The sequence below is a fragment of the Glarea lozoyensis genome, assembly GCF_000409485.1.
Source record: "Glarea lozoyensis ATCC 20868 chromosome Unknown GLAREA2, whole genome shotgun sequence".
Lineage (NCBI taxonomy): Eukaryota > Fungi > Ascomycota > Leotiomycetes > Helotiales > Helotiaceae > Glarea > Glarea lozoyensis.
The window spans coordinates 2,341,976-2,364,043 of record NW_007360994.1 but is presented as its reverse complement, the minus strand read 5'-3'; the positions used below and the strand labels follow the sequence as shown (position 1 = coordinate 2,364,043).

Sequence of the window (22,068 nt, the reverse complement as noted above, 5' to 3'; positions counted from 1 at the left end):
ACCTAATGCCAGCAGCACTTCAATATGTCCGTAATTGTGACAGCCCCAATTGTGGATTGTGGGGTTCATAGAAGATATTTGTATGTCGATCTGAACACGCTCGAACGTTACCGGCAGTTCGTTTGGAAAAAACGCACGTCGAGTGCTGTTGTCAGAGCAGGGTCTTGAAAGTGAGTTCTTGTTCTTCATGTGCAGGTTATGGTCCTCTGCGAAGCTTCTCTGCGTTCAGCAAGTACTGGTAGTAGCACTGAATGCAACGACGTGAGCGTGCGAAGCTGGATGAATGTGCTACTTCAGCGAATGGTGCGGCAAGCTTGCTTGTTCAAGTGATTGTAGAAATAAGAGTTATTCTGCGGAGCGGCTTTCGTGGCGAGGAAAAAGGCATCCCAATAGCTTTCGAGTTGATTTCTGAGATTCAGCAGCAACAAATGTGGGAACTGCAAACGAATGAATGAAGTTGAAAGACACCGGTGGGAAGAAAATGACGCAGATAATGCCAGGCAAAAAGCAGGGTTCGTAGAGCAGTCGCCTTCGCCGTTGCGCGGTGAATGAACGAGATCAATGGCAGATTCTAAGAAGGTTGTTGACACCTCAAATTGGTGTTGTCAGTGTTGTCAGTTGTCAGCTGCTTGCTTCAGCCTCCCAAGATTCACGGTGTGGGGATGTTTGGCTCGGGTCGTCACGCCGTCACGTCGTTGAGCTCCACATGAGGTGTGAGGCAAATTTACACGTGATCCCGACCACCTCTTTTACCTACGGTAGGTATTCTGAGAAAGCCTCAGCCAACATGATACAACGGAGTTTCACCGGCTACTTCTGATCTCATTTCTTAAGATCTTCTTATTATATGACACTTATTGCAGCAATTTAGCTAGCTCTAGTTCCGTTCTACGTCTATTGCTACTATGTGTGTGTTCCGAAATACTGCCCTGTAAACCTACCATTCTTCGCGTTTTCTCTTTCAGGCATTTGTACTTTGAGAGATAAGATTTATGTCACTTACTTCGACCTAGCCAAATCCGGGTACTAATAGTGAAGTACTCGATGTCAAGGATTCAATTTTGCTAAGTTCGCATAGGTAAAATCATTGAGCCGACTTTTCAAACTCAGCAAATTTGACTGATAAATGATTATTACAACCTCCAACTCAACAAATCTTCGCCTTGCTTGGGCAACACAAGCTGCCGACTGGCTCGGACAACAGTCATCCTTCTTCTCTTTGAACGATCAAGCAGATACCTCAAGCTACAGAGTACAGAGACCCTTTATCTCCGAGTCCCAGTTCTTAATCTGCCTATTGGTCTTCCTTATCGCATCAATCTGTAAGTTGTGTTCCGACGGCGCCGGCTCACGCATATAGGTATCGCTAACTCTGGTCATCACGGCTTCGATATCCTTGACCTTCTCCCCCCATTTTGCCTTAGTGGCAACGGGGTCGAAGATTGGCCATGGCTTAGTACCACGCTTAGACGCCACTGGGCTCAGCTTCACTTCTACCGCGAAGTTCTTCAATTCGTCTGCGGTTAGTCCAGCAATGAACTCGGGTGTGGCTTTGAGTCGATCAGCTATCGCTCCGCGTCCAGAATCAGGACCGATGACAGCTCCAGTCCTCCACTTCTCATTGTCTTCAACTCTCAGATTCTCGACGATGGTGCCGACTTCTTCTGCAAACGCAAAGAGTGCGGTCTGGGGTGCTGCGAGCTCTCGATTTTGGTTAAACAGGTTCAAGCGTGCTGTTGATACTACCTTCCCAATCTTTTCGAATACTTCAGGCAAGCTCGTAGCGCCGCTGGCCATCTTGCCGGTATTCATCCACTGATCCCACTTCTCTCTGACCATTTTCCCTTCAAGCCCAGGCTGATTGCCTACCCAACTCGTGGCAAACCTCTGGCCGTCCTGCTCCGGCCTAAGGCCGATTCTGAATACCTCCTCATTGGTTTTTTTGTTGACAAAGTGATCACCGAGTGTTTGTATATACCATTGCTTTCTTTTCGCCGGATCGGTTGGAGGTTCACCGGCTGCTGGCATAACAGGCTGATGCTTACTCTCGTGCCATATATGGCGGCACATCTGTCGAGAGTACATGGTCAGTCTTCTCGGACAAGAGATATGTGTGGGCTGCTGGCATAGAACTCGCTGCCAATCATCGGCGAAAGGTGTTTCGAAGTAACGAGAACTTGAGACGACATACTTCATAAAAAGTGCACCTGGGGACAGCTATTGTTTCCACGATTCGACTCCCGGCACAACCAGGTAAAATGGTAAAGGTGGCTGGCTTGTCGAACTCTTCAGCAATGTATGCGCTGTAAAGAAGCATTCTGCAGACCTGTTAGTAAACAGTCTTTCAAAGGTGTTTTCAGCACACATGGATTACGCTTAAAACATCTTACCTTTCGTACGCTCCACGATCCCCCGTACCCACTACAGATGCTATCAAAAATATGGCAGTCATAACGATTGACGTCTTCATGGCAGAATATTTGGAAACGAAAATAGAATGAGGTAACAAGGTGGAAACAAAAACACAAAAAACGAGTGTCAAAAGAACATAAGGGAATACAACTAACGAGTGAGCGAAAAATGCGACGATGGAATTTGGCTTGGACTGGAGAGAAATATGCCAAAAAGAATCGGTCGCAATGTAAGTATTATTTACCTCGCAACATTGACCCAAGGTCATTCGACTCATGGCCACGTCATGAAACAACCAACTCCGCAGGAAGTGTTGGTTCTCTATATTTATCAGAAGGAAGATAAAAATTTGCCAATCCACAGCAGTGAAATCAAACCGATACGATAAAGCAATTCGTGGTAGTACAAACGAGCGAAAGCAATATCGCGTGGGCAGGCCGCAACAACTCAGCCTACAAAATATCCAATGATTTCTGTGGGGCTGAAACCCAACCAACATATAACCACCGATATCGTTGTCGCATTGGTTCATACCACCAACTTACAAGCATAAGAGCCATCCGCAGCTGGGGTTATTCCGCTCCCAGGAAAGAAAAGCGCCTGCAGATTTGGCCCAGGACACGCGCGCGGCACAAGCTAGCAACCGTCAAAGTAACCGCCAACGAAGCTTTTGGAAGCTACAAGCTTCTCTCCAAGGCTTGGTATTTGCTCTTGGAGCAATTTTACCAACTTCATCATCCTTACGACGATCAAATAATTCCATTGACGCCTTCGTGGCTTGGTTTTACGAGTCTCTGCCCTTCCCTCACCCTGAATGTTGGGAAGAGAGAGCCACTTCGGGACCAAAGGTGTTTCATAGCGCGGATGGCGATTTTCTTTGCCTTGTTCGCGTCCCGTTCTTGATGTTTGCATCTTTTATGTTATCTTCTTTTGTCTGGGGGACACTTGTCATTCTTTTCTCATTACAACTTCTTCTACGTCGGAATTCATTCATTTATAATCTTTGTTCAAGGCTCTCGGACTACTGTCATTCATTATCACCCCGAATAAAAGCGATACTTTTTCTATGTGGCTACTCTGTTTTATAGTTCGCTCTGGCCTGGCCTTTGCAATATGCGCCCTGTTGATTACGGTGAGGGGCGAGTCGTCTTCTGGTCCTTGTCCCAATGCATGTTCTGGACCACCAGATAGATGGGGCGTATACAACACGCTCGAACATCTTGTAAATTGTGGCCAGCCAATATTTATGGATTTTGCACTCCATAACTCTCTCGGCGATTCTTCAACATCAATTAAGATACGAGCATGCGTAGTCGAAGTCAATTCTCCAAGTAGCGACACACCGCCTGATGCGTCTGGCCAAACCCCGTCGAATAATGACCATTATCATTCAAACCAGTCAAAGCCATTATGTAGCTCTGCTTCGGAGACTAAGAAAGAGCTGGGACTCACGGTTCTCGAATCGAAAAGTAATTTAACGCCTCAGCTAATTATTATTCTAAAAGTGGCTCAGACATACTTGGAGGAAAAGACAGCATGTGATACGAGACTCCTTTTTGGCTACTATCAAGGAGCGACTGTGGGTATCTACACTGGATCAGCGTTCGAAAATCATGCTACAACAGCATCCATCATCCAGAAGCTTCTTCAACAAGTAAGTCGAAACCCCACAGTTGAGCGTTTGACTCTGAAATTGACAAGAGCCTTTCAAACTGCCCTTTTCGGGTTATCGACCAAAAATTGAGAACTGAAAGTGACTAAGTCTTTATAGCAAGTCAAATCCGAAGGCGCGACAGACATGATGGCCCAAGTATGTGGGCCGTTGAGTATGCCAGACACAGTATTTGGTGTCATCACGAGCACCTCTTCTCAGCCATTCACTCTGCTACAGAATACAGTAAAGTCTTGGAGCGAAGGGAAATGTGTTGAAGATTCGGTTGAAACCCCGCAGATTGAGCAAGTCAGTGTCTGGGAGGTTCACCATACCTTCCCACAGCCTTCAATTAGTGGCCGTCGTCTGAAGGTTCTAACTTCCCGATCCGATTGCCAGACTATGACCGTAGCCTCTGGAGATAACTGCGAGTCATTAGCATCTAAGGTGGGTCGCTATTTGAATGCCTACTACCTAATAAGTTCATCGGAATAACAAACTGACAAGTTTTCATTTGCCAGTGCTCCATATTGCCCTCAGAGTTCACGAAGTTCAATTCTGATCCAAACTTATGCTCTAAACTCCAAGCTGGTCAATTGGTATGTTGCGAGATCGGTACTATACCGGACAGAAAGCCGCAGAAGCAGGCCGACGGGATTTGCGCGACCTACACGATTGCGGCTGACGACAACTGCTTCAAAATTGCTGAAGCTAATGGTCTCAACGACAATCAGATCGAGGACTTCAACAACGGTACGACATGGGGTTGGAGCGGTTGCAACAACATCATGGTTGGAACGACAATTTGTGTCAGCGATGGCAATCCACCTATGCCAGCACCTGTTACGAATGCTCTTTGCGGGCCAACGAAACCTGGGACAGTGGCTCCTAATGGGACACAAAATCTGTCGGACCTGAGTCCCTGCCCATTAAATGCATGTTGTAATGTGTGGGGTCAATGTGGCATCGGTATGTTAATTGCATCGTCCTTTTCAAAGCTTCCATGCCTTGAGTCGCGAAATCTTCCAACATTAAGTCTTCATGCTTTAACATACGTGTGCTGATCCGCTCAATACTACAGATCCAGAGTTTTGTACTGAAGAAAGAGGCCCTTCCAATAACCCTGGAACCTCGCCACCAGGCAAAAACAGCTGCATACAAAATTGCGGAACAAACATCACAAATAATCTTACTGGTCCCGAGAAATCAATGTCTGTTGGCTATTATGAAGCTTGGAACTGGGATCGACCTTGTCTCCATCGTCGAGTGCAAGATATCGACACTAATATCTTCACCCATCTCCATTGGGCATTTGGAACGGTCAACTCGGATTTTACTGTTTCGGTGAACGATTCCAATAAGCAGTTTACGAATTTTACGGCGCTACAGAACGTCAAGAAAATTATTTCCTTCGGAGGCTGGGGATACTCAACTTCCCCAGAAACCTACGATCTTTTGAGGGAAGCTATGATGCCATCCAACGCTGCAAATTTTGCCAAAGCAATTACGCAATTTGTTGCTGATAACAAACTAGATGGAGTAGACTTTGACTGGGAGTATCCAGGTGTAGACGCTCCTTGTATATCTTGTTTCGGGAATTGACTGACATCTCAAAAGGCTCCCGATTTGCCCGGCATCCCTGCGGGCAAAGATTCTGACGCTCCAAACTATCTTGGTTTCCTCAAGCAGTTGAGGATTCTACTTCCCGCACCATCGATTATCTCAATAGCTGCGCCAGCCTCGTATTGGTATCTGAAGGCTTTCCCAATTGCGGAAATAGCGAAAACAATCGACTACATTGTCTACATGACATACGATTTGCATGGTCAGTGGGATTATCGTAATTCCTGGTCATCATCTGGTTGCCCTAAAGGAAATTGTCTGCGTAGCCATGGTAATTGGATTGGACTCCATAGTGTTGATGGAGGCTAATTGATTCTTTAGTCAATATGACCGAGACCATGTATGCTCTTGCTATGAGTAAGTATTCTAGCCTATTTCGGAGGGATAGTTAGGCTAATTCTGTATTGTGTGAAGTTACAAAAGCAGGTGTTCCATCAAATAAGGTGAACATAGGCGTTTCCAGTTATGGTAGATCTTTCAAGATGTCAGAATCTCTATGTAGCGGTCCTACGTGCAGTTTCGAAGGCCCTACCTCTCTGGCAGCGGAAGGCGAATGTACAGGAACACCAGGTATCCTAGCAAACGCTGAGATCGATCAGTACGTCTCTACCTGTGGAGAAATTCGCTCTTACAATACACATTCAGGCTAATTTCGGTGTTGCTATAGGATTATCGCATGGAGCGACAACGCCACTACTCATTACGATGCCGGCTCAGAGTCTGATATACTTGTTTATCAAGGTACTGTGCCCTTAATTATGTATATTATTGAAAGCTTAATCATTACTAACACATTTCCGATCTAGAAACTGAGTGGGTTGCCTACTTGTCGGACAACAGCAAAAAATGGAGACAGGATTTATTTAAAAAGCTTAATTTTGGTGGAAGTGTGGATTGGGCCGTAGATCTCCAGTCCTTTAACAGAGATACAGCTAGCCCAATGGAAGAGACTGAAGATGAAATTGACGAGCAGATGTTTGGCGGTGAGCCTCTTCCAACATGTTCAGAGAGCTACACAACGTTCGAACAGTTGGAAAAAGATGCAGATACCATGCCACCCAACTGTAAAGCGCTTTACGCAGTGCAAGCTATGGACGCTTTGCTTTCGAAGGCTCTCGCTAATTATTCTGACATTATGTCACACGGATATGATGAGAAATTCGATGTCTATGCAGGTGCAGTTGTTGATGTAAGCACCCAAATATTACTCTCTGTGCAGTGGCTAATCAACCAAACAGAGTGCTAGCAAAAACGTCGTCGACTTTTACACTGGTAACGGCAACAAGTATTTCACATGCGTCGTGTTAGAATTTGAAACATGCTGCTCAGAATGCCGGAAGAAAAACCCTCAGCCTGACGCTCCAGCGTGTAGGTACTGCATAGATGGGGCTTGTCACAAAAGACGAGATGAGCCACTCACGATCGGTTCTGGAATGAAAATATTTGACGAGCATGCCGCAAGCCTTAGGGTGCGAGAGAGTGTTGGCATAATAGATAGCGGTGGAAAACCAAAGTCCAACAGCAAATACGTCAATGTTACCGAACCTTGTCCTCCAGACTACTCTTTGCGAGGATCGCAAGGACCCGTTTATACTGATAGTGTATATTGGACCTTACAAGAAGACAAAATCGGTAATTTCTGGACGGATTTGACGAATGCTACTGGCATTACACCTGACAAGTAAGTCACGACCCACCGAGCTTTTACGCCGCTGCATTGGTCATGTAGTACAAGTGGCCGGTCGACTGACTATCACCTTATAGTATTGCGTTTAAAAATATTCAAAATTACCCTTGCGATGGGTTTCCAGCAGAAGAATGTATTGGCGTAGGCCAGTGGGCTATGAACGTTCCAGCCCCTCAGGGCTATGACAAAACCGACATTGCCAATCCCAAAGATCTCGTAAACAAAGCGTTGGCCAATTCTCAGAACCTCAGTCCTCAGATCAAGGACCTACTTCTTACGTTACGCTTACATTCTTACCAAGGAGCTGATCCAATGGATGCGGTCGATGCCTTGGGAATACCGGTCGCTATGATCGCTGACGCGGTTGAAAATATGAGCAAAGTGGCTGCAATCGGCAAAGAAATCAAGGACGAAGAGGCGAAGGCTAAAAGAAGCGAGATCCTATTTGGCTTTCTCAGCGCGATCTTATTCTTCATACCAGTTGCTGGAGAAGTGATGAGTGCAGTGGCGGGTCTTGCAACCATTGGACGCATCGTCGCATTGCTAGGTACCTTGGGAAACGTAGCGTACGACTCATATACCATCGTCAATGACCCCGCGAATGCACCGCTCGCGATTTTTGGGTTGATTCTTGCTCCCTTGGGGCTGGCTGATGTGGTCGCTTTGGCCAAAGCGGCGAGGATTGCGAGAGATATGCAAGCACCAGACGTGTTGAAACTAGGGACAAATGTCGGGAAGAGATTGGGTACTTTGCGGAAAGTGACCGAGATTTGTAAGAAGTAAAGATTCTAAATACTGGCGCGGTTGAAGGGACTTTTGTACATAGCTTTGATGACAAATAATATTGTAATCATCTAATAGATAAAATAGACGGTCGATAGAACACGTCGTGTTGTCCTTTGCTTTGATTGTTACCCACACACCATAAATCTATGATACAATTTCACTGTTGCTGAACTCTTGTTCGTCGCCACTGGCCTTCAAATATTTGAGTTTTTCTATCATACCCACATCCTGATCCTCTAACTGCGGTCGTGGGAAGTCTTCCATGATCTTCACCCCAGATCCTCGGGAGCTGAAATTCCGTATTAGCTGCGGCTTTTGCAAGTAATAATGTAAGGAAAATGAAAAGCATAAACTCACCAAGGCCAACTATTGTGCATATTCTCGCTGCGCACCTGGTCCCAGAACACATACCCCACGCGTCGAAACCCCTCCAAATCCGGACTCTTGTCCGGATAGGCAGACGTGCTATCATAGTATATCCCAATCCTCGGATCACACTGATTGGACCATTGCCAGAATATATTGAACGACGAAAAATCTTCCTTGGTGAACCAAGGAGCGTCTCCAGCCCGATAGTCCATATAGGCATCGCCTCTAAAATCGTCGCCTTCCAGTTCGACTGGGAAGTGTGCTGGATCGACAAGTAAGGCGTCTTCAAGCAGCGAACATCCCAAGTCATCTGGTGGTTCAAATTGCCGTACCAAAGCCTCTAGAACATTATCTTTTGCCTCAAAGAGCCTTCTGAGGCATTTTATGGATACTGCTTGTTGGCCTTGAAAGTACACCTGCTTCCGATCTTGCGAAAAGAATTCTCTTTCCCAACCATCCACGAACTCAGCAGCATCTTGCAACCCCATGCCAGCGGACACACGCTGGAATACATAATCTTCCAACTCGTGCCATTTTCGTAATATCTCGTCTCGTATGAAATCATTTACACAACTGATCTCTTCGACCTGCCAGCTAGGAAAGCGACATAGAAAGTACTCTGACTGCTCTTCATCGGAAGCTGGGTCCGCGTAGGGACCAAATAAGTTGCGGAATATTACGACACGATAGATTGGTCGGAAAAGACGTTGTTGCTCGATATGCGAGAGGTCGTTGAGCGTGTACCGAATTTTTGCGTCTCGTGGCTTCTGGCCTATGTATGCCTGATCGAATATATCCAAGGCTTCTCCGACGTAAAGATCGGCCAGGAACTTGACATCTTTGTGCAAGTCCCATAACGATAATGTATCCTCTGTAGATGGAGGAGGTACATCTTCTCTGTTTATAACATTCTCGTATTCCATAATCCATGCAAAGGCCTCTGATTTAGAGGGACCTCGCCGCGGTATCCAGCTATTATTTCCTTGAGGCTCATCGTAAGATACCAGACGCGATGACCGAAGAGCCGCTAGAGCCTCTCCCATTAACTGTGGCCCAACCTCACGAGATATCACCAGCGGCAGGATTGATGCTTGCTGCTCCTGGAAGATACGGTAGATGTGGGATGAGGTCCGGATGAACGACCAAAGACTACCTACGTCGGAAATTTCTTTGAGGACTAGAACGAGGACCTCGACTGGGAGATTCATTGTAGAGGAGTCGGCTATTGCAGGCATGTTTTGGTGGGTGAGTTTGATACCAAGTTGTAGGAGGTTGGAGCAACCAACAGAGCATCAAAATTAAGCCAATAGAAATCCTTCGCTAATCCAAGCAGCGACCTTCCAAAGTGTCTCGAGGGTTATGGCGCTATTGCAATATTGGGATATATGTTAGATGCAATAATCTCTAGCTGCGATGTTATATTATCGCGTTTCAAATCCCGACCCCGACCTCGACTACTTTAAGATGCTGCATCAAAACGACTACGTCTTTAGACTAGAAAATAAAGAACTTGATCCTTTTTAACGAGTCTAGATAGTCGCAAGGCGATAGGGAATTATCAACCTAATAATATGGAGACCGACATCGTTGAGGTGTTTACGTTAACTTTTGGTTTGCAATTGCGTTTTAGTGTAGAACTATGTTCGAGTATCCACAGAACATTACTGCAGGTACGTTCCTTAAGGTGAATGATTAGTTTTGGAAGTATCTCGTCGAGCAATCAAATGACTGATATTACATAACAAAAATCTATAAAACACCAAGGAAAGCTCATGTCTCATGTTCAGAATTTCGACAATGCTGTTGTTTCTCCAAGAGAAAAGAGGATCTTGTGGGGAACGCCCCCTGATCAAGCGACTCGCTCATTTCCCCGCATTTCATCAGCTGTCCCCAACCTCACCGCAGCTTCACTTCATCGCGCAGACAGCCAACATCAACCACAATATGACTCTTGCAATCCAAATAAGCTGGGCGCCCGATCGTCTGCCTCGTACTTTATCTGCCCCGGCAATATTGCAGCAAATGTCTCGTATTGGACACATGTTACTACCCCTTTCGCCCAGCTGACGGGCTGACACAGGGCTGAGCTTAGAGCTGGGATAGCTTCATGCAGGTCAAGACCTTGGGGGCAGGCGCCTGGAAGTATGATATCATTTGCTATTCTTCCCTTCTGTTTCGTCTGTTTCTGTTGGAATTTAATTGCCTTGTGGTCCTTTTGCTTTCTCCTAAGGATATTCTTACTTTCTTAACCTTTCCTTGATCCATCAAGGCGAATACCCACAACCGAGTCTATTTACTACAAGCAGGAGCGACTAGCACTAGCAACCACTTAACAACAACCTACCAACGAATGTCGAAATACCTATCGCAAGCTAAAGGCGCAGTCGCCGGCATGTATCAAGCTACGGAATTAGAGAACAAAACGCGCCATGATCGTAACTTTGAAGCCACAGAGTCCACCCTACCCAATATCCGCAAAGCGCCAATATCGGAGAAACGTCCCGCACTCGCAAGCAACCTACTTTCCTACCTCGGGCCATACAATCCACTCCCGAAAAGCATCACGTCGAACGATACAGTATGGCTTCTAGACAATACCGCATACAGGAATTCGCAGACGGGACAGTGGGAGGCAGAGTTCGTGGCTGCGGTTTTCGATAAACAGAGCGGTGTGGAAATCAGTACCGTGGTCGCAGATGTAGCTGAAAAGCTTGGTATTGGAAAGGGCGATGCTGCAGAGGCTAGGATCCAAGAGAGGTTGATGCCGTTTGTGCAGGATATATTACCTGGCCGGACGGTTATTGTTCACTTTGGTACTAGGGAGACTCTCAGACTGGGTCCTGGTGGAAGAAATGGTATCAGTAGCGATATTAAGAGAATGCTGCCATATGGCCAGGGAGGGGATGTTGTAAAGGTCGTTGCAAAGGTTCCCCAGGGTGCGAATGGTGTTTTGGAATCAAAGACTGTGTATGCGGAACCAGAAGGCTGGGGTATTATCTCTGGTAAGTGAAAACCCCTAATTTGCCAATATAAACTGTGCTAAATAGCTCTAGATGTGGACGACACCATCAAACTCACTCAGACCAGCGATCCCATTGGCATTCTCCGCTCGACGTTCGTTTCCGATGCGACTCCTATAACGGGCATGCCCGAACTTTATGCCTATCTTCAGACGCTTGTAACCAACACTGCCCCATGGTTCTACCTGTCTGCCTCGCCGTACAACCTGTACTCTTTCTTAAGCGACTTCCGCCAACGATATTACCCGCAAGGCACCATGATCCTTCGAGATGCGAGCTGGATGAATTTGTCCGGCTTACTTTCGAATTTGACTTTGGGAACACAAGAATATAAGGTTGATCGCATGTCAAAAGTCCACAAATGGTTTCCGAAGAGGAAGATGATTCTTATCGGAGATTCAACACAATCCGATCCTGAGGCCTATGGGGAAATGTAAACACCTTCAGCTCTGTATTTTTATCGCATATGCTAATGCTCTTCTAGCTTTCGAAAACACCCAGGATGGGTTCACCTCATTCTGATTCGAAAGGTCACCGACATCGCAGCGGTTGGCATCGAGTCCAAGAACGAGCCGAAGAGATTCGAGAAAGCGTTCAAGGGCGTCCCGGAGAATATTTGGCATGTATTCGAAGATCCAAAGGAGTGTTATAAGCTTGTCTCCGATGCTGTTAGTAAGTAAAGTAGGCCACCTAATGTAAGGTAGCATAGTCATGCTTGGCGTTATTTGTGGCGGTTTATGAGATGGATAGGCGCATTGTTAGTGATACACAATTTTGCAATGGAATATCTGCGTTATTGACTATAATTTACCCTTTTGTCTCTAAAATTGATATACGAGTGGCAAGTGCCAGTGCCTCGATTCCTTTTATGTGACACTTCACAACAGATTGAGTCAATTTTCGTACAGAGCGACGAACATTATCATCTCTAAAATTTCCGCCTGCCACATCTATATATGAGCGCGAGTGCGACATCCTCTTTCGGACATCCGCTTGCTTTTCTGAACTAGTGCTGCTAAACCGGGTATCTGCAGCAAGCGGTTGCCGATCCCGCGATTAGTTCTGTGACATGAGTAGCTTTCTGTCCAATACAGTCATCCCGTGGAGTTTATACTTTCGGCATATGTTTACCAGGGTAATAATTAGTGTGTACATTGCGGAAGGTGAGACTTGGCGTTGGTGGTATTTCCAGGTACTCATTCATCACATTTGCAACTTGTATTTACCGCGATTGGGAAAATACATGCAAAAGGGGCGAGACTTTTCATTCAGAATGATTTTGGCTTTGTAGTGGGAGCTAGGGGATACAACAAAATCCAGTGTCCTCCCTACTTTTCTACGACAATTTTTCGATGCCTGCTATCCAAAGAAATTAAGGTAAAGACGGAGATATTCCTCCACAAAAGCATAGTCCGGTTGGCGCGAGACTAATAATTTACGGTTCCAAAAGATCTTTGGACCTCCGATATGCTTCTCGCATACATGGAACCTCATACTTGACTCTCTCATTCGCCCAGCAGGAAGATGTCAGGACAAAACCAGTGATCATCATTGCACGGCGTCGCGCTACGAGTGTGGCCGGTACCGCTGACATTAATTCATAAAGATTCATCGACCCTTCCAGATCGCTCTCTTCACTTCACGACTTGCTAACCGCAATATGGCGAACAATGTATCAGATGCCAGTCAGAAACTGGTCCCAGGGACAGAGTTGCTTCTCAGTCATAAGGGGAATCAAGACGTAATACGCTTGATTCCTGAACCGAGCGACAATGAAGATGACCCACTGGTAAGATATTGAGTTCATGATGTGTTTGTTGTAAACTGACTGAGATACTTAGAATTGGAGTACTACGTGGAAAGCGGTGGTTATAATTAACCAAGCAGTGTTCATATTCATAACGGTTCTCACTCCGCTGTCTATCGCGCCATTAACTCCTATTTTCACCGAAGAGTTCGACATAGGCATCTCGCAAGTCAATATGCTGGTAAGTTCATCTGCGGAAATGAATTGAGACAATATTGACTGGATACAGTTTGGCGCCGTCGCAATGTCCCTTGGATACGCCAACTTCATCATCGTACCCGCCGCAAATATCTTTGGTAGACGGCCGACAATCATTGTCTGCTCATTGATTTGTACACTGGCGAATGTCTGGCAAGCTCTAGTAACTAGCTACGAAAGCTTTATCGGGGCGCGTGTTATTTCAGGTCTTGGAGCTGGTGCGGTGGAGTCGATCATGCCGATGGTGATCGCTGATGTTATGTTCTTGCATCAGAGAGGATCTTGGGTTGGGCTTTACTTGTAAGAAAGAAGCCGGAACTAGTCGAGTTTGAGAGAAACAGTGCTGACGCAGTGTAGCTGGTCTTTTTCGATCGGAATCTTCTTTGGTCCGATTATTTCGGGCAGTATTGGTTCAGCTATTTCATGGCGGTGGTTCTTTTGGATTTGCACTATTCTTCAAGCTGTAAGAGTTCCAAGAGAATGTCTGAGGGATGGGTTTCTAATGGGTTATAGGTAACTACATTAGCTCTCGTGTTTATGATGCCAGAGACGATGTATTTTCGTAAGGCAAAGGTCGTTTCTCCCACGTCTTCGAGTATAGAACAAAGCCAAGATCTGGAAGAACCGAAAGTCGAATCACCCAGCTTATTTGCTTCTTCGAATGCCGGTACGGAAGACATTTTCTCCTATCGCAAAAGTTCACGCGACGGCAACCCGGTCCGAACACAAACAGAACATATCAAAGGCCGTCCCTCCAGAAGACAATTCGCTTTATTCATCAAACCGACTTTCATCCACGGCAGTTTCAAAGAAACAATCATCCGCGATATCCTAGCACCACTCAAAATCTTCTTCTACCCAATCACCTTGTGGGCAGGCATGTCATTCGGCTTCGCATCAAATTGTTTTCTCGGACTCAACCTCACACAATCTCAAGTCTTCGCTGCGCCACCATACTCTTTCACAACTGCACAAGTCGGATTCGTCAATTTCGCTTTCGTGGTTGGTGGGATGATCGGATTGTTGACGGCCGGGCCGTTGAGTGATTATGTTAGTATTTATTTGGCGAGACGGAATGGTGGGGTTAGAGAGCCTGAGATGAGACTTTGGGTTTTGATTCCGTATATTGTTGTTTTGTTGGTTGGTATGGTGGTATGTGGTTTTCTTCTGACATGACGAGTACTTGCTAAATATACCTAGGTCACGGCTGTAGGATATGACCGTCTCTGGAGCTGGCCAATTATCGTAGTCGTTGGCTACGGCTTTGTAGGCGTCGAAGTCGTCTCCATCGCCGCCATAGTTATTGCCGTAATCTCTCCCTTTCCCCATCCTCTGCCACCTCTGCTAACAGTTCTCAGTACGCAGTAGATTGTTACAAGCAAATCCCCGGCCAAATAATGATCACAGCCACGGTCTGCAAAAACACATTCGGTTTCGGAATGATCTTCTTCTTTAATGATTGGGCAGCTCGATCTGGATTCGTACCTCCGCTTATGATGTTGACAGGTCTTGGAGTTGGCATTACGGCGTTTGGGACGGCGTTGTTTTTGTGGAAGGGAAAGATGTTTAGGGTTTGGACTATGGGGTCGAAGATACATGATCTTTGAGGCAGGCCTTGTAAGCCAAGTGATTGAACAGAGTATAGACGGGGTTAGAAATATTGTGATACCCAATAGACATTAAATACTTTTCGTAATCCAGGCATCAAGTGTACCCCCGTTCCGAAGCGAGCGACAAGCGAATCCTCGCTGCCGATTTTCTTCCCCCCTAACTTTTTCCAACAACAGCCGAATCCAACAACTTTTCTGACTAATTTGACTTACAAAATACCTTGAACTCAGTCCATTCGATTATAAAACTCGAATGAATTCCGGTGTCTGTTTCTGTTTTATCTTTCTCGGAATGCTTCTGTACGACACTACAACCGTGCACAGGTGGCTGATGTGATCCACTGGGCCCACTTGTGTGAGCCATCCGCATAAATTGATGGTGAGCCACCTGCATTAGGCATGTTTCTCCACGTTGACCTGGGTCGGTGATGAGATACGCCGCCAGTTTGCGCGCCCTTATAAATACTTGAAACGACTTTCGAACTTCTTAAAAAACTCTTCAGGAAAACTTGCGCTTCAACTTTGGATACAAATAGTTTTCTTGCTGAAAGGGGCTTAATAATCGAAATTTGAAAATCAGTATGGTGTCACTTGATCTCATCCACGCTTCGAATGCTCAGCTAAGAGAGCTGGGTCCTGGTCTTGTAGCTCTATTTGGTGAGCTCTATATAAAGATCTTGTATATCTTACTTGCTTACATTCAATAGTTGGTGGTACCAGTGGAATCGGAGAATATACACTCAAAGCCTTCGTCCAAAACACAATTTCACCTCGTGTTTATCTGATTGGTCGTTCAGCACCAGCAGCAGAGCGGATCATTCAAGAATGTCAGATCCTGAACAAAGATGGCAAAGTGGAATTTCTGCCTGCCAATGTATCGGAGTTAGGAGAAGTCGACCGTGTATGCAAAGAAATCATGAAGAAGGAGTCGAAAATAAATTTGCTTGTGCAAAGTCAAGGGAATATGGCCATGTCCGGAAGAGATGGTATAATAATCCCTCACAATATTTGAGCAAGCTACTAACTGTACCAGAATCACACGAAGGTATCGACAAGAAAATGTCGCTAAGCTACTACTCTCGCATGCGCTTTATAAACAACCTCCTTCCCCTTCTCACAACCGCCAGCACCACGGCACCACACTTCTCACGCTCCCTCTCAATCCTAAGCGCCGGCTGGGAATCAACCATCAACCTCTCAGATCTCGAACTCAAAAAGTCTTTCTCACTCGGTAAATGTGCAGATCACACCATCACCATGAACAGTCTCATGACCACCGAATTCGCAAAACGAAACACAGGAACAAGTTTCGTACATTCATACCCTAGTAGTGTAAACACCGGTTTATCCAGAGAAATGCCATTCTGGGCACGCACGCTAGTAAAAATTGCAACGCCTTTGTTCAAACCTTTTTTCGTTGGCAATGACGAGACCGGGGCGAGACAGTTGTTTCTTGCGACGAGTGGGATTTATCCGCCGTTGAAGACTGGAATGGGGTTCAGTGCTGGGATGAAGCGGCCGAAGGGGATGGAAGTTGCGATGGGAACGGATGGGGTGGTGGGGAGTGGTGGATATCTTGGGAATTGGACTGGTGCGCCGGCGGTGAGGAAGCAGGTTTTGGCGAAGTATATGGAGAACGGTGTTAGTGGTGTTGTTTGGGATCATACGATGGGGATCTTTGAGAGGGTTGAGAAGGTGAATGCTGAAAGGATTAAGAAAGTTGAAGTCTGATGATGTAAGCGGGTGTGGTAGGTTCACTAACTCTTTAGCACTGTAATATTGTAATTTTATTCTCCATGTCTATTTTTGTCAAGTCTATTCTTAGATTAAACAGAAATTCAAAAAGGAAAGCTTAGGCGATCCATCCCACACCAATCTATTTTTCCAGTCTGTAAAGCGAATTACTCTCCATCGGCCATCTTCGTGGGAAGGAGAAGATAAAAGAATACTTCTTGAAAATTATTGACAGGTGTGGCAACAAAATTTGCGAGTACAGACCTAGGTTATAGAGGTTTTCGTTCACATATGCAATCCGTCTATTGTCATGCCAAAATCTACCTTCGGTTTCATGATAGAATTGCGATGTAAAGAGTTAAATACCGGACGATCTTTTTCCGACATATAATGAAGTTGGATTTCGACAACAGATTCTTAAACGGTGACAACAAAAGCTCGATCTTTCGGGAATAATTGAAATAAGGAGCATAGATTGAAGAAATTTGCACTCTTTACATTCAACACGCAACACACAGATGATAGATGAAAATTGATCCAAAATTAGATTTTGACCCTAACTGTTGAATATCGATTTGACAATGGGCACGATTAAGAAGTTCTATAGTCCGCTTGGATTCTAGTAGTTGTATATATTTCGTACTTTTCTTAAAAGGACTGTGCACGAAATTGTGTTTCGGGTCTTCTGCCGGGAGGTCGTCGAATTCTTCGGACGTAACGCCCTTATTGGGAAAACACATATCTAACACTTGATGGCTATGTATCGCTCCAGATCTGAGCATATATCAGGTGAAAGAAAGTAGCTGGATTTTACTATTTGGCGCAACGAAACAAGAAATTCTGTCATGAACTACACTTACTTTCATAATATAAAAAGCGCCAATCAAGCAGGTATCCAGATACGTGAGAGCACATAGCTCTGCTAGATCTCATTGTTGTTTTTCTGTGTAACTACCTTCTCCAGTTTTATTCCACCACAGCTAGGTTATGCAGAGTATCTTGAGCTTTTTCCCCATGAAATCCTATCACAATAAATCTATTCTGGTTTTTCAAATTGAATCACTTTTGATTGCTACGAAATCGGCAGCAAACTAAGATTCGGTGGCAGACTTCCCATTGCATACACAAATCGACGTAGCCCAATTGTCTGCATTTTTAGATACACATATGGATTTGATTTCAATATGATAAATTCTGAAAATTAAGTTTTTGCTTTTTGCCACAGCTTATAGCAGCACTCTCGTGCAAATGTGAAAGTGCTTAACGCAGGGTTATAATGAATGAAGAAGGTCACTACAAACACCGCACTAACAATTTATTTCTCTCTTTCTTCAAACGTACATCCAAGCATATTTAGGGGTAAAGTTTCCATATAAATAAAATAACAAATGTATTTACCACAATTTCGGATTTCTATTCAGCTATTGAACAGAATTTTGTATTTTTTACATTGTAGATGTTCGATTGATATTATTCCACGCTGTTAAATTCCCGGAAAGAGACAAAATGAGGCTTCGAGCATTTAAGTACTTTATGAATGAAAGATACCTGGCTCCATGGAGAAAGCCCGTAGTCAGTGATCATCAAAACAAAGAAAGATCTTTGAAGTACACCTGTTATTAAGCCAGTTTTCCCGTACCACCACTTAAAACCCCGGTTTTATCTAAGTATTTGGCTTCACAGAAAATGATCGCAATTCGGGGGAGGGTCTGTCCCTTTGCCGAGACACGAACTCACTTTATTGAACGTACCTACAAAGTAGTGCTTCTCTTGCTGTTCGACGTTCAATGTCGACAGGTTTTGCCATATTCACGCTATACTTCAGTCATTTCTAATTTGTGTGGAGATACTTGGAAATCGACAGCAACTTAAGAATCGGTGGTGAGAACTTTCCAATAGGCATTAAATAGGTATTTTTCGTGAATCTTTTCGGAATAATTTTGAAATCTGCACTCTGCCATTGGATCTGTGTATCCTTTTAGAACATACTACAAAACAGGGTGGTGGTGTCCTCACTGGTAGTTCCAATAGCTGGAGAGACCGAAACTGGGTGGCCCTTGATAACTTAAAGGGACCGGAAACGACGACGAATGAACGAGCCATTAGTATTCGGTCATGAAATCAGTGGATCCGCCCGTTTTATAACTTCTGAGCGGAGCCAAGGTAAGGAAGATCCACTGATTTGAGCATCAACTAGTACATTAGCGCATTTGAAGAAAACTAAGCGCGTTGCGAAAATTCGCCGCAGGCTATATCCCAATATTTAATCACGCACGAAGTAGACAAAACTGTTTGATTACACACTATCGTTAGAAATCCCCACCGACAAGAAATCTCTCTGAGTTTATGGAAGCTCGTGTGTATCTTTTTCGTGCTCGATGAAAAAGTTTTATTTCATAACAAGATGGCAAACACCTGACCATTGTCAGCACAAGTGCCCTCAACCTCAACATCCTCCCCAATGTCATCCTCCGTCATTTTCTCCACTAACGTAGCCTCAAAAGTATCCAAGTCAGCTCCACCTCTAGCTGAACCAAATGACTTCCATACCGTCTTCTTATCCAATATAGCATCCGCGATACCTTTAGGACTTTTCGATGAAGACATCTGGAATTTGACCCTCTGATATTGGACTGCGATAATTCTCTCCCCTGGAGCCACGAATGAAGCTCCTAGCGAGCTTTTCGAGTTAACCCCACCCTCAAACTTAGCATCGAGGGCTGCTCCGGGGATCGCAGAAGCACCGGGGAGAAGGCTATCTGCGATTGGTGCTTGGAGCGTCGCTCCGGCTTCGCTCGAAGCAGCACAATCCAGACCAATCGAGGCGTCTTGGAGAGTATGTAATCCGACAACCATATATACCTCGCTACCAGTCAGAATCACTTTTTCTAGCCATTTTTTGCCCTCGTCGTTATTGAAGATCGATTCAAATTGGATGTTGACGTTGAGTAGCTGATAGCGAGTCGCAGCACTTGTTGAGATATCGTCGACCGAGGTTCTGGACCGTTCTGCGAAGACGTTGAGGATCTTCGACAAAGCTCCTTTGAAATGAGAAGGAGATTCGGCGTTTGCGAGTGACTTCAGATTTGAGAAAGGTGCTTTGGAGAAGTCGACGTCTTTCCTGAGTTGGAGTTCTCCATGTGGGCAAAAGTTCTGCCCAGGATTCTTCATGTCCAGCACCAGACGTCCTAGGACGACTTGGGCTGGGTCCAAATACCCGTTCATAAACACTGAAAGCGGAATGTTTGACATTTTGTTGCTTGTGAGCTGGTCTGTTGGTGAAAAATCAAAGAGATGATAAGACGATGGGAGCCTTGTTTTATCTGCCTCACTATCGCAACATTTCACTGGTTCACATCAGACCCTTGTGCAAGCCACGAACTGGGGTCGTACGAGTGGTTTCTTTTTCTTTACATTCTGCTTTATAGGAATCTTTGTCCTACCGCTACAAATACTCAACCACACTTGAATTTCTCGAGGTGACGATAAATCTTCCCGAATGAAAGGATCGCAATACCCCTACTTATCTTGAATGCATGTTGCTTCGTAAGCTAGCGATACTCATAAGCCGCAGATCTTCTGAGCATGCAAAGATATGGCTTTGGATATCGCACTCGTCGCTGCACGAACAGGACTCCTAAAATATAACGCCGACGATGCTGACCGACCATGGGCTCTCTTCGAAATTGCCAAACTCCACCAGAGTCGATATTCAAATCTCCGTTTACCCGAAGATCTCGAAGCAGCTCGAGAACTTTACCTAGAGGCAGCACAGACCGAGACAGATAACTCGAAAAAGGCCAGATACTTAAATAACTTGGGTATCATCTTCCAGTACAGGTACGAAGCGACAGGTGATGCGTCCGATTTAGACGATTTTGTGAAGTATACCGAAGAAGCAGCGCTTCTCGCCCCCGAAAGTATTAAGCCAGCGGTTTTGCAAAATTATGCAAATGCTCTTCAAACTCGTTTCTACCAACAAGATAATATAGACGACCTTGGGAAATGTATCGCGACATATCGAATAGCGTTGAGCTTACCCAAGGCAAATCGACCAAAGATTTGCAGTAGTTTATGCAGTGCGCTCACTACCTTCTTCGAAATAAACGACGCCATATCAGATTTAGAAGAGGCCTGCACTCATGGCGAAGAGGCTGTGGATTCTACGGACGACGATAATCCCATGAAAGCTTTGTTTTTGGACAGCTACTCAATAGCTCTTCATACTCTATACACAACGACACAGTCGGAAGGCTATCTGGAACAAGCAACCACTCACGGATTGGCCGCCGTCATATTGGCGGAAGAACATGGTCTATCAAATTTGGCAAGTTTCAGAGTCAATCTGGGGATTCTCTTTGCAACGAAATACAAGCGGGATAGAACCTTGGACGACTTGGATGACGCTATCGATCAGTTTACTTCGGCAGACACTTCCATGAACGCACAGAATCCAAGTTATGAGAGACTTCTGTTTAATATGGGCATCGCTTTCCGTATGAGATTTGAGCATACGGGTATGGAGGCAGATCTCAACTCCAGCATTGATGCTTGTACTAAAGCTGTGAAGCTAAACATGACTAATGCGGACGTAAGAGCTCAGTCAAAAACAGCTCTAGGAAACGCTTTTCTTCGTAAATATGATCTCCATGGCTCACCTGACTTTCTCGACGACGCTGCAAAATTGCACAACGAAGCTTTGGAGTACACACAAGACAAAAGTTCGCTTGCAGATATATATCACAACCTCGGTGCTACATTACAAGCTAGATACGAACTTCGAGGTTCGCTGGAGGACTTGGAAGCAGCATTGGCGGCAGCGGAGAAGGGGATTCAAATTTCGAATGCCAATCTTCCCGGGTACGCGGCTTCTTTGTGAGGATACGGACATATTCTGCTTAGATTGTTTGAGAGATTGAATGAGCAGAAGATGTTAGATGATGCAATATTGATATATCAAGAGGCTCTAGAAATAACACCTGCAACTCAGTGGGAGTACGTGTGGAGGTTGGCCAATTTGGGACACGCTTATCAGCTCCGCATCAAATCAGGAGCGGTAGACACAGATTTTGAGAATGCAGTTAAATGCTGTAGACAAGCATTAGACCTCGGTGGGATCAGATAAGCAACTATGCCTCGTTACCCTAGGCAATTGCTATCTCCACCAAGCT

At 45.2% G+C, this 22,068-nt stretch overlaps 7 protein-coding genes across 7 annotated transcripts; 4 read left to right on the top strand and 3 right to left on the bottom strand.

The window, feature by feature from the left end:
* Positions 1-1,245: 1,245 nt before the first annotated feature.
* GLAREA_04108 (uncharacterized protein) lies at positions 1,246-2,452 on the bottom strand (the record flags this gene model as incomplete). The annotated part of the gene is made up of 3 exons (XM_008084361.1): positions 1,246-2,070; positions 2,192-2,318; positions 2,391-2,452. 3 exons carry the CDS (start codon positions 2,450-2,452, stop codon positions 1,246-1,248), a joined length of 1,014 nt encoding a protein of 337 aa, XP_008082552.1.
* A 1,026-nt stretch (positions 2,453-3,478) lies between these two features.
* Positions 3,479-8,156, top strand: GLAREA_04107 ((Trans)glycosidase; the record flags this gene model as incomplete). Its single annotated transcript, XM_008084360.1, has 11 exons — positions 3,479-4,066; positions 4,184-4,510; positions 4,585-5,032; positions 5,145-5,629; positions 5,681-5,957; positions 6,008-6,043; positions 6,101-6,284; positions 6,354-6,427; positions 6,493-6,875; positions 6,925-7,367; positions 7,451-8,156. The coding sequence occupies 11 exons, from the start codon at positions 3,479-3,481 to the stop codon at positions 8,154-8,156; spliced, it is 3,951 nt and encodes a 1,316-aa protein (XP_008082551.1).
* A 147-nt stretch (positions 8,157-8,303) lies between these two features.
* Positions 8,304-9,763, bottom strand: GLAREA_04106 (uncharacterized protein; the record flags this gene model as incomplete). The annotated part of the gene is made up of 2 exons (XM_008084359.1): positions 8,304-8,448; positions 8,517-9,763. The coding sequence occupies 2 exons, from the start codon at positions 9,761-9,763 to the stop codon at positions 8,304-8,306; spliced, it is 1,392 nt and encodes a 463-aa protein (XP_008082550.1).
* A 1,115-nt stretch (positions 9,764-10,878) lies between these two features.
* On the top strand, positions 10,879-15,160 carry GLAREA_04105 (MFS general substrate transporter; the record flags this gene model as incomplete). Its single annotated transcript, XM_008084358.1, has 10 exons — positions 10,879-11,530; positions 11,582-11,981; positions 12,033-12,216; positions 13,155-13,337; positions 13,390-13,536; positions 13,585-13,853; positions 13,911-14,016; positions 14,067-14,705; positions 14,754-14,861; positions 14,912-15,160. The coding sequence occupies 10 exons, from the start codon at positions 10,879-10,881 to the stop codon at positions 15,158-15,160; spliced, it is 2,937 nt and encodes a 978-aa protein (XP_008082549.1).
* A 584-nt stretch (positions 15,161-15,744) lies between these two features.
* On the top strand, positions 15,745-16,894 carry GLAREA_04104 (NAD(P)-binding Rossmann-fold containing protein; the record flags this gene model as incomplete). The annotated part of the gene is made up of 3 exons (XM_008084357.1): positions 15,745-15,820; positions 15,871-16,149; positions 16,197-16,894. 3 exons carry the CDS (start codon positions 15,745-15,747, stop codon positions 16,892-16,894), a joined length of 1,053 nt encoding a protein of 350 aa, XP_008082548.1.
* A 2,397-nt stretch (positions 16,895-19,291) lies between these two features.
* On the bottom strand, positions 19,292-20,149 carry GLAREA_04103 (uncharacterized protein; the record flags this gene model as incomplete). Its single annotated transcript, XM_008084356.1, has 1 exon — positions 19,292-20,149. The coding sequence occupies one exon, from the start codon at positions 20,147-20,149 to the stop codon at positions 19,292-19,294; it is 858 nt and encodes a 285-aa protein (XP_008082547.1).
* A 343-nt stretch (positions 20,150-20,492) lies between these two features.
* GLAREA_04102 (TPR-like protein) lies at positions 20,493-21,776 on the top strand (the record flags this gene model as incomplete). The annotated part of the gene is made up of 1 exon (XM_008084355.1): positions 20,493-21,776. The coding sequence occupies one exon, from the start codon at positions 20,493-20,495 to the stop codon at positions 21,774-21,776; it is 1,284 nt and encodes a 427-aa protein (XP_008082546.1).
* Between the last annotated feature and the right edge of the window lie 292 nt (positions 21,777-22,068).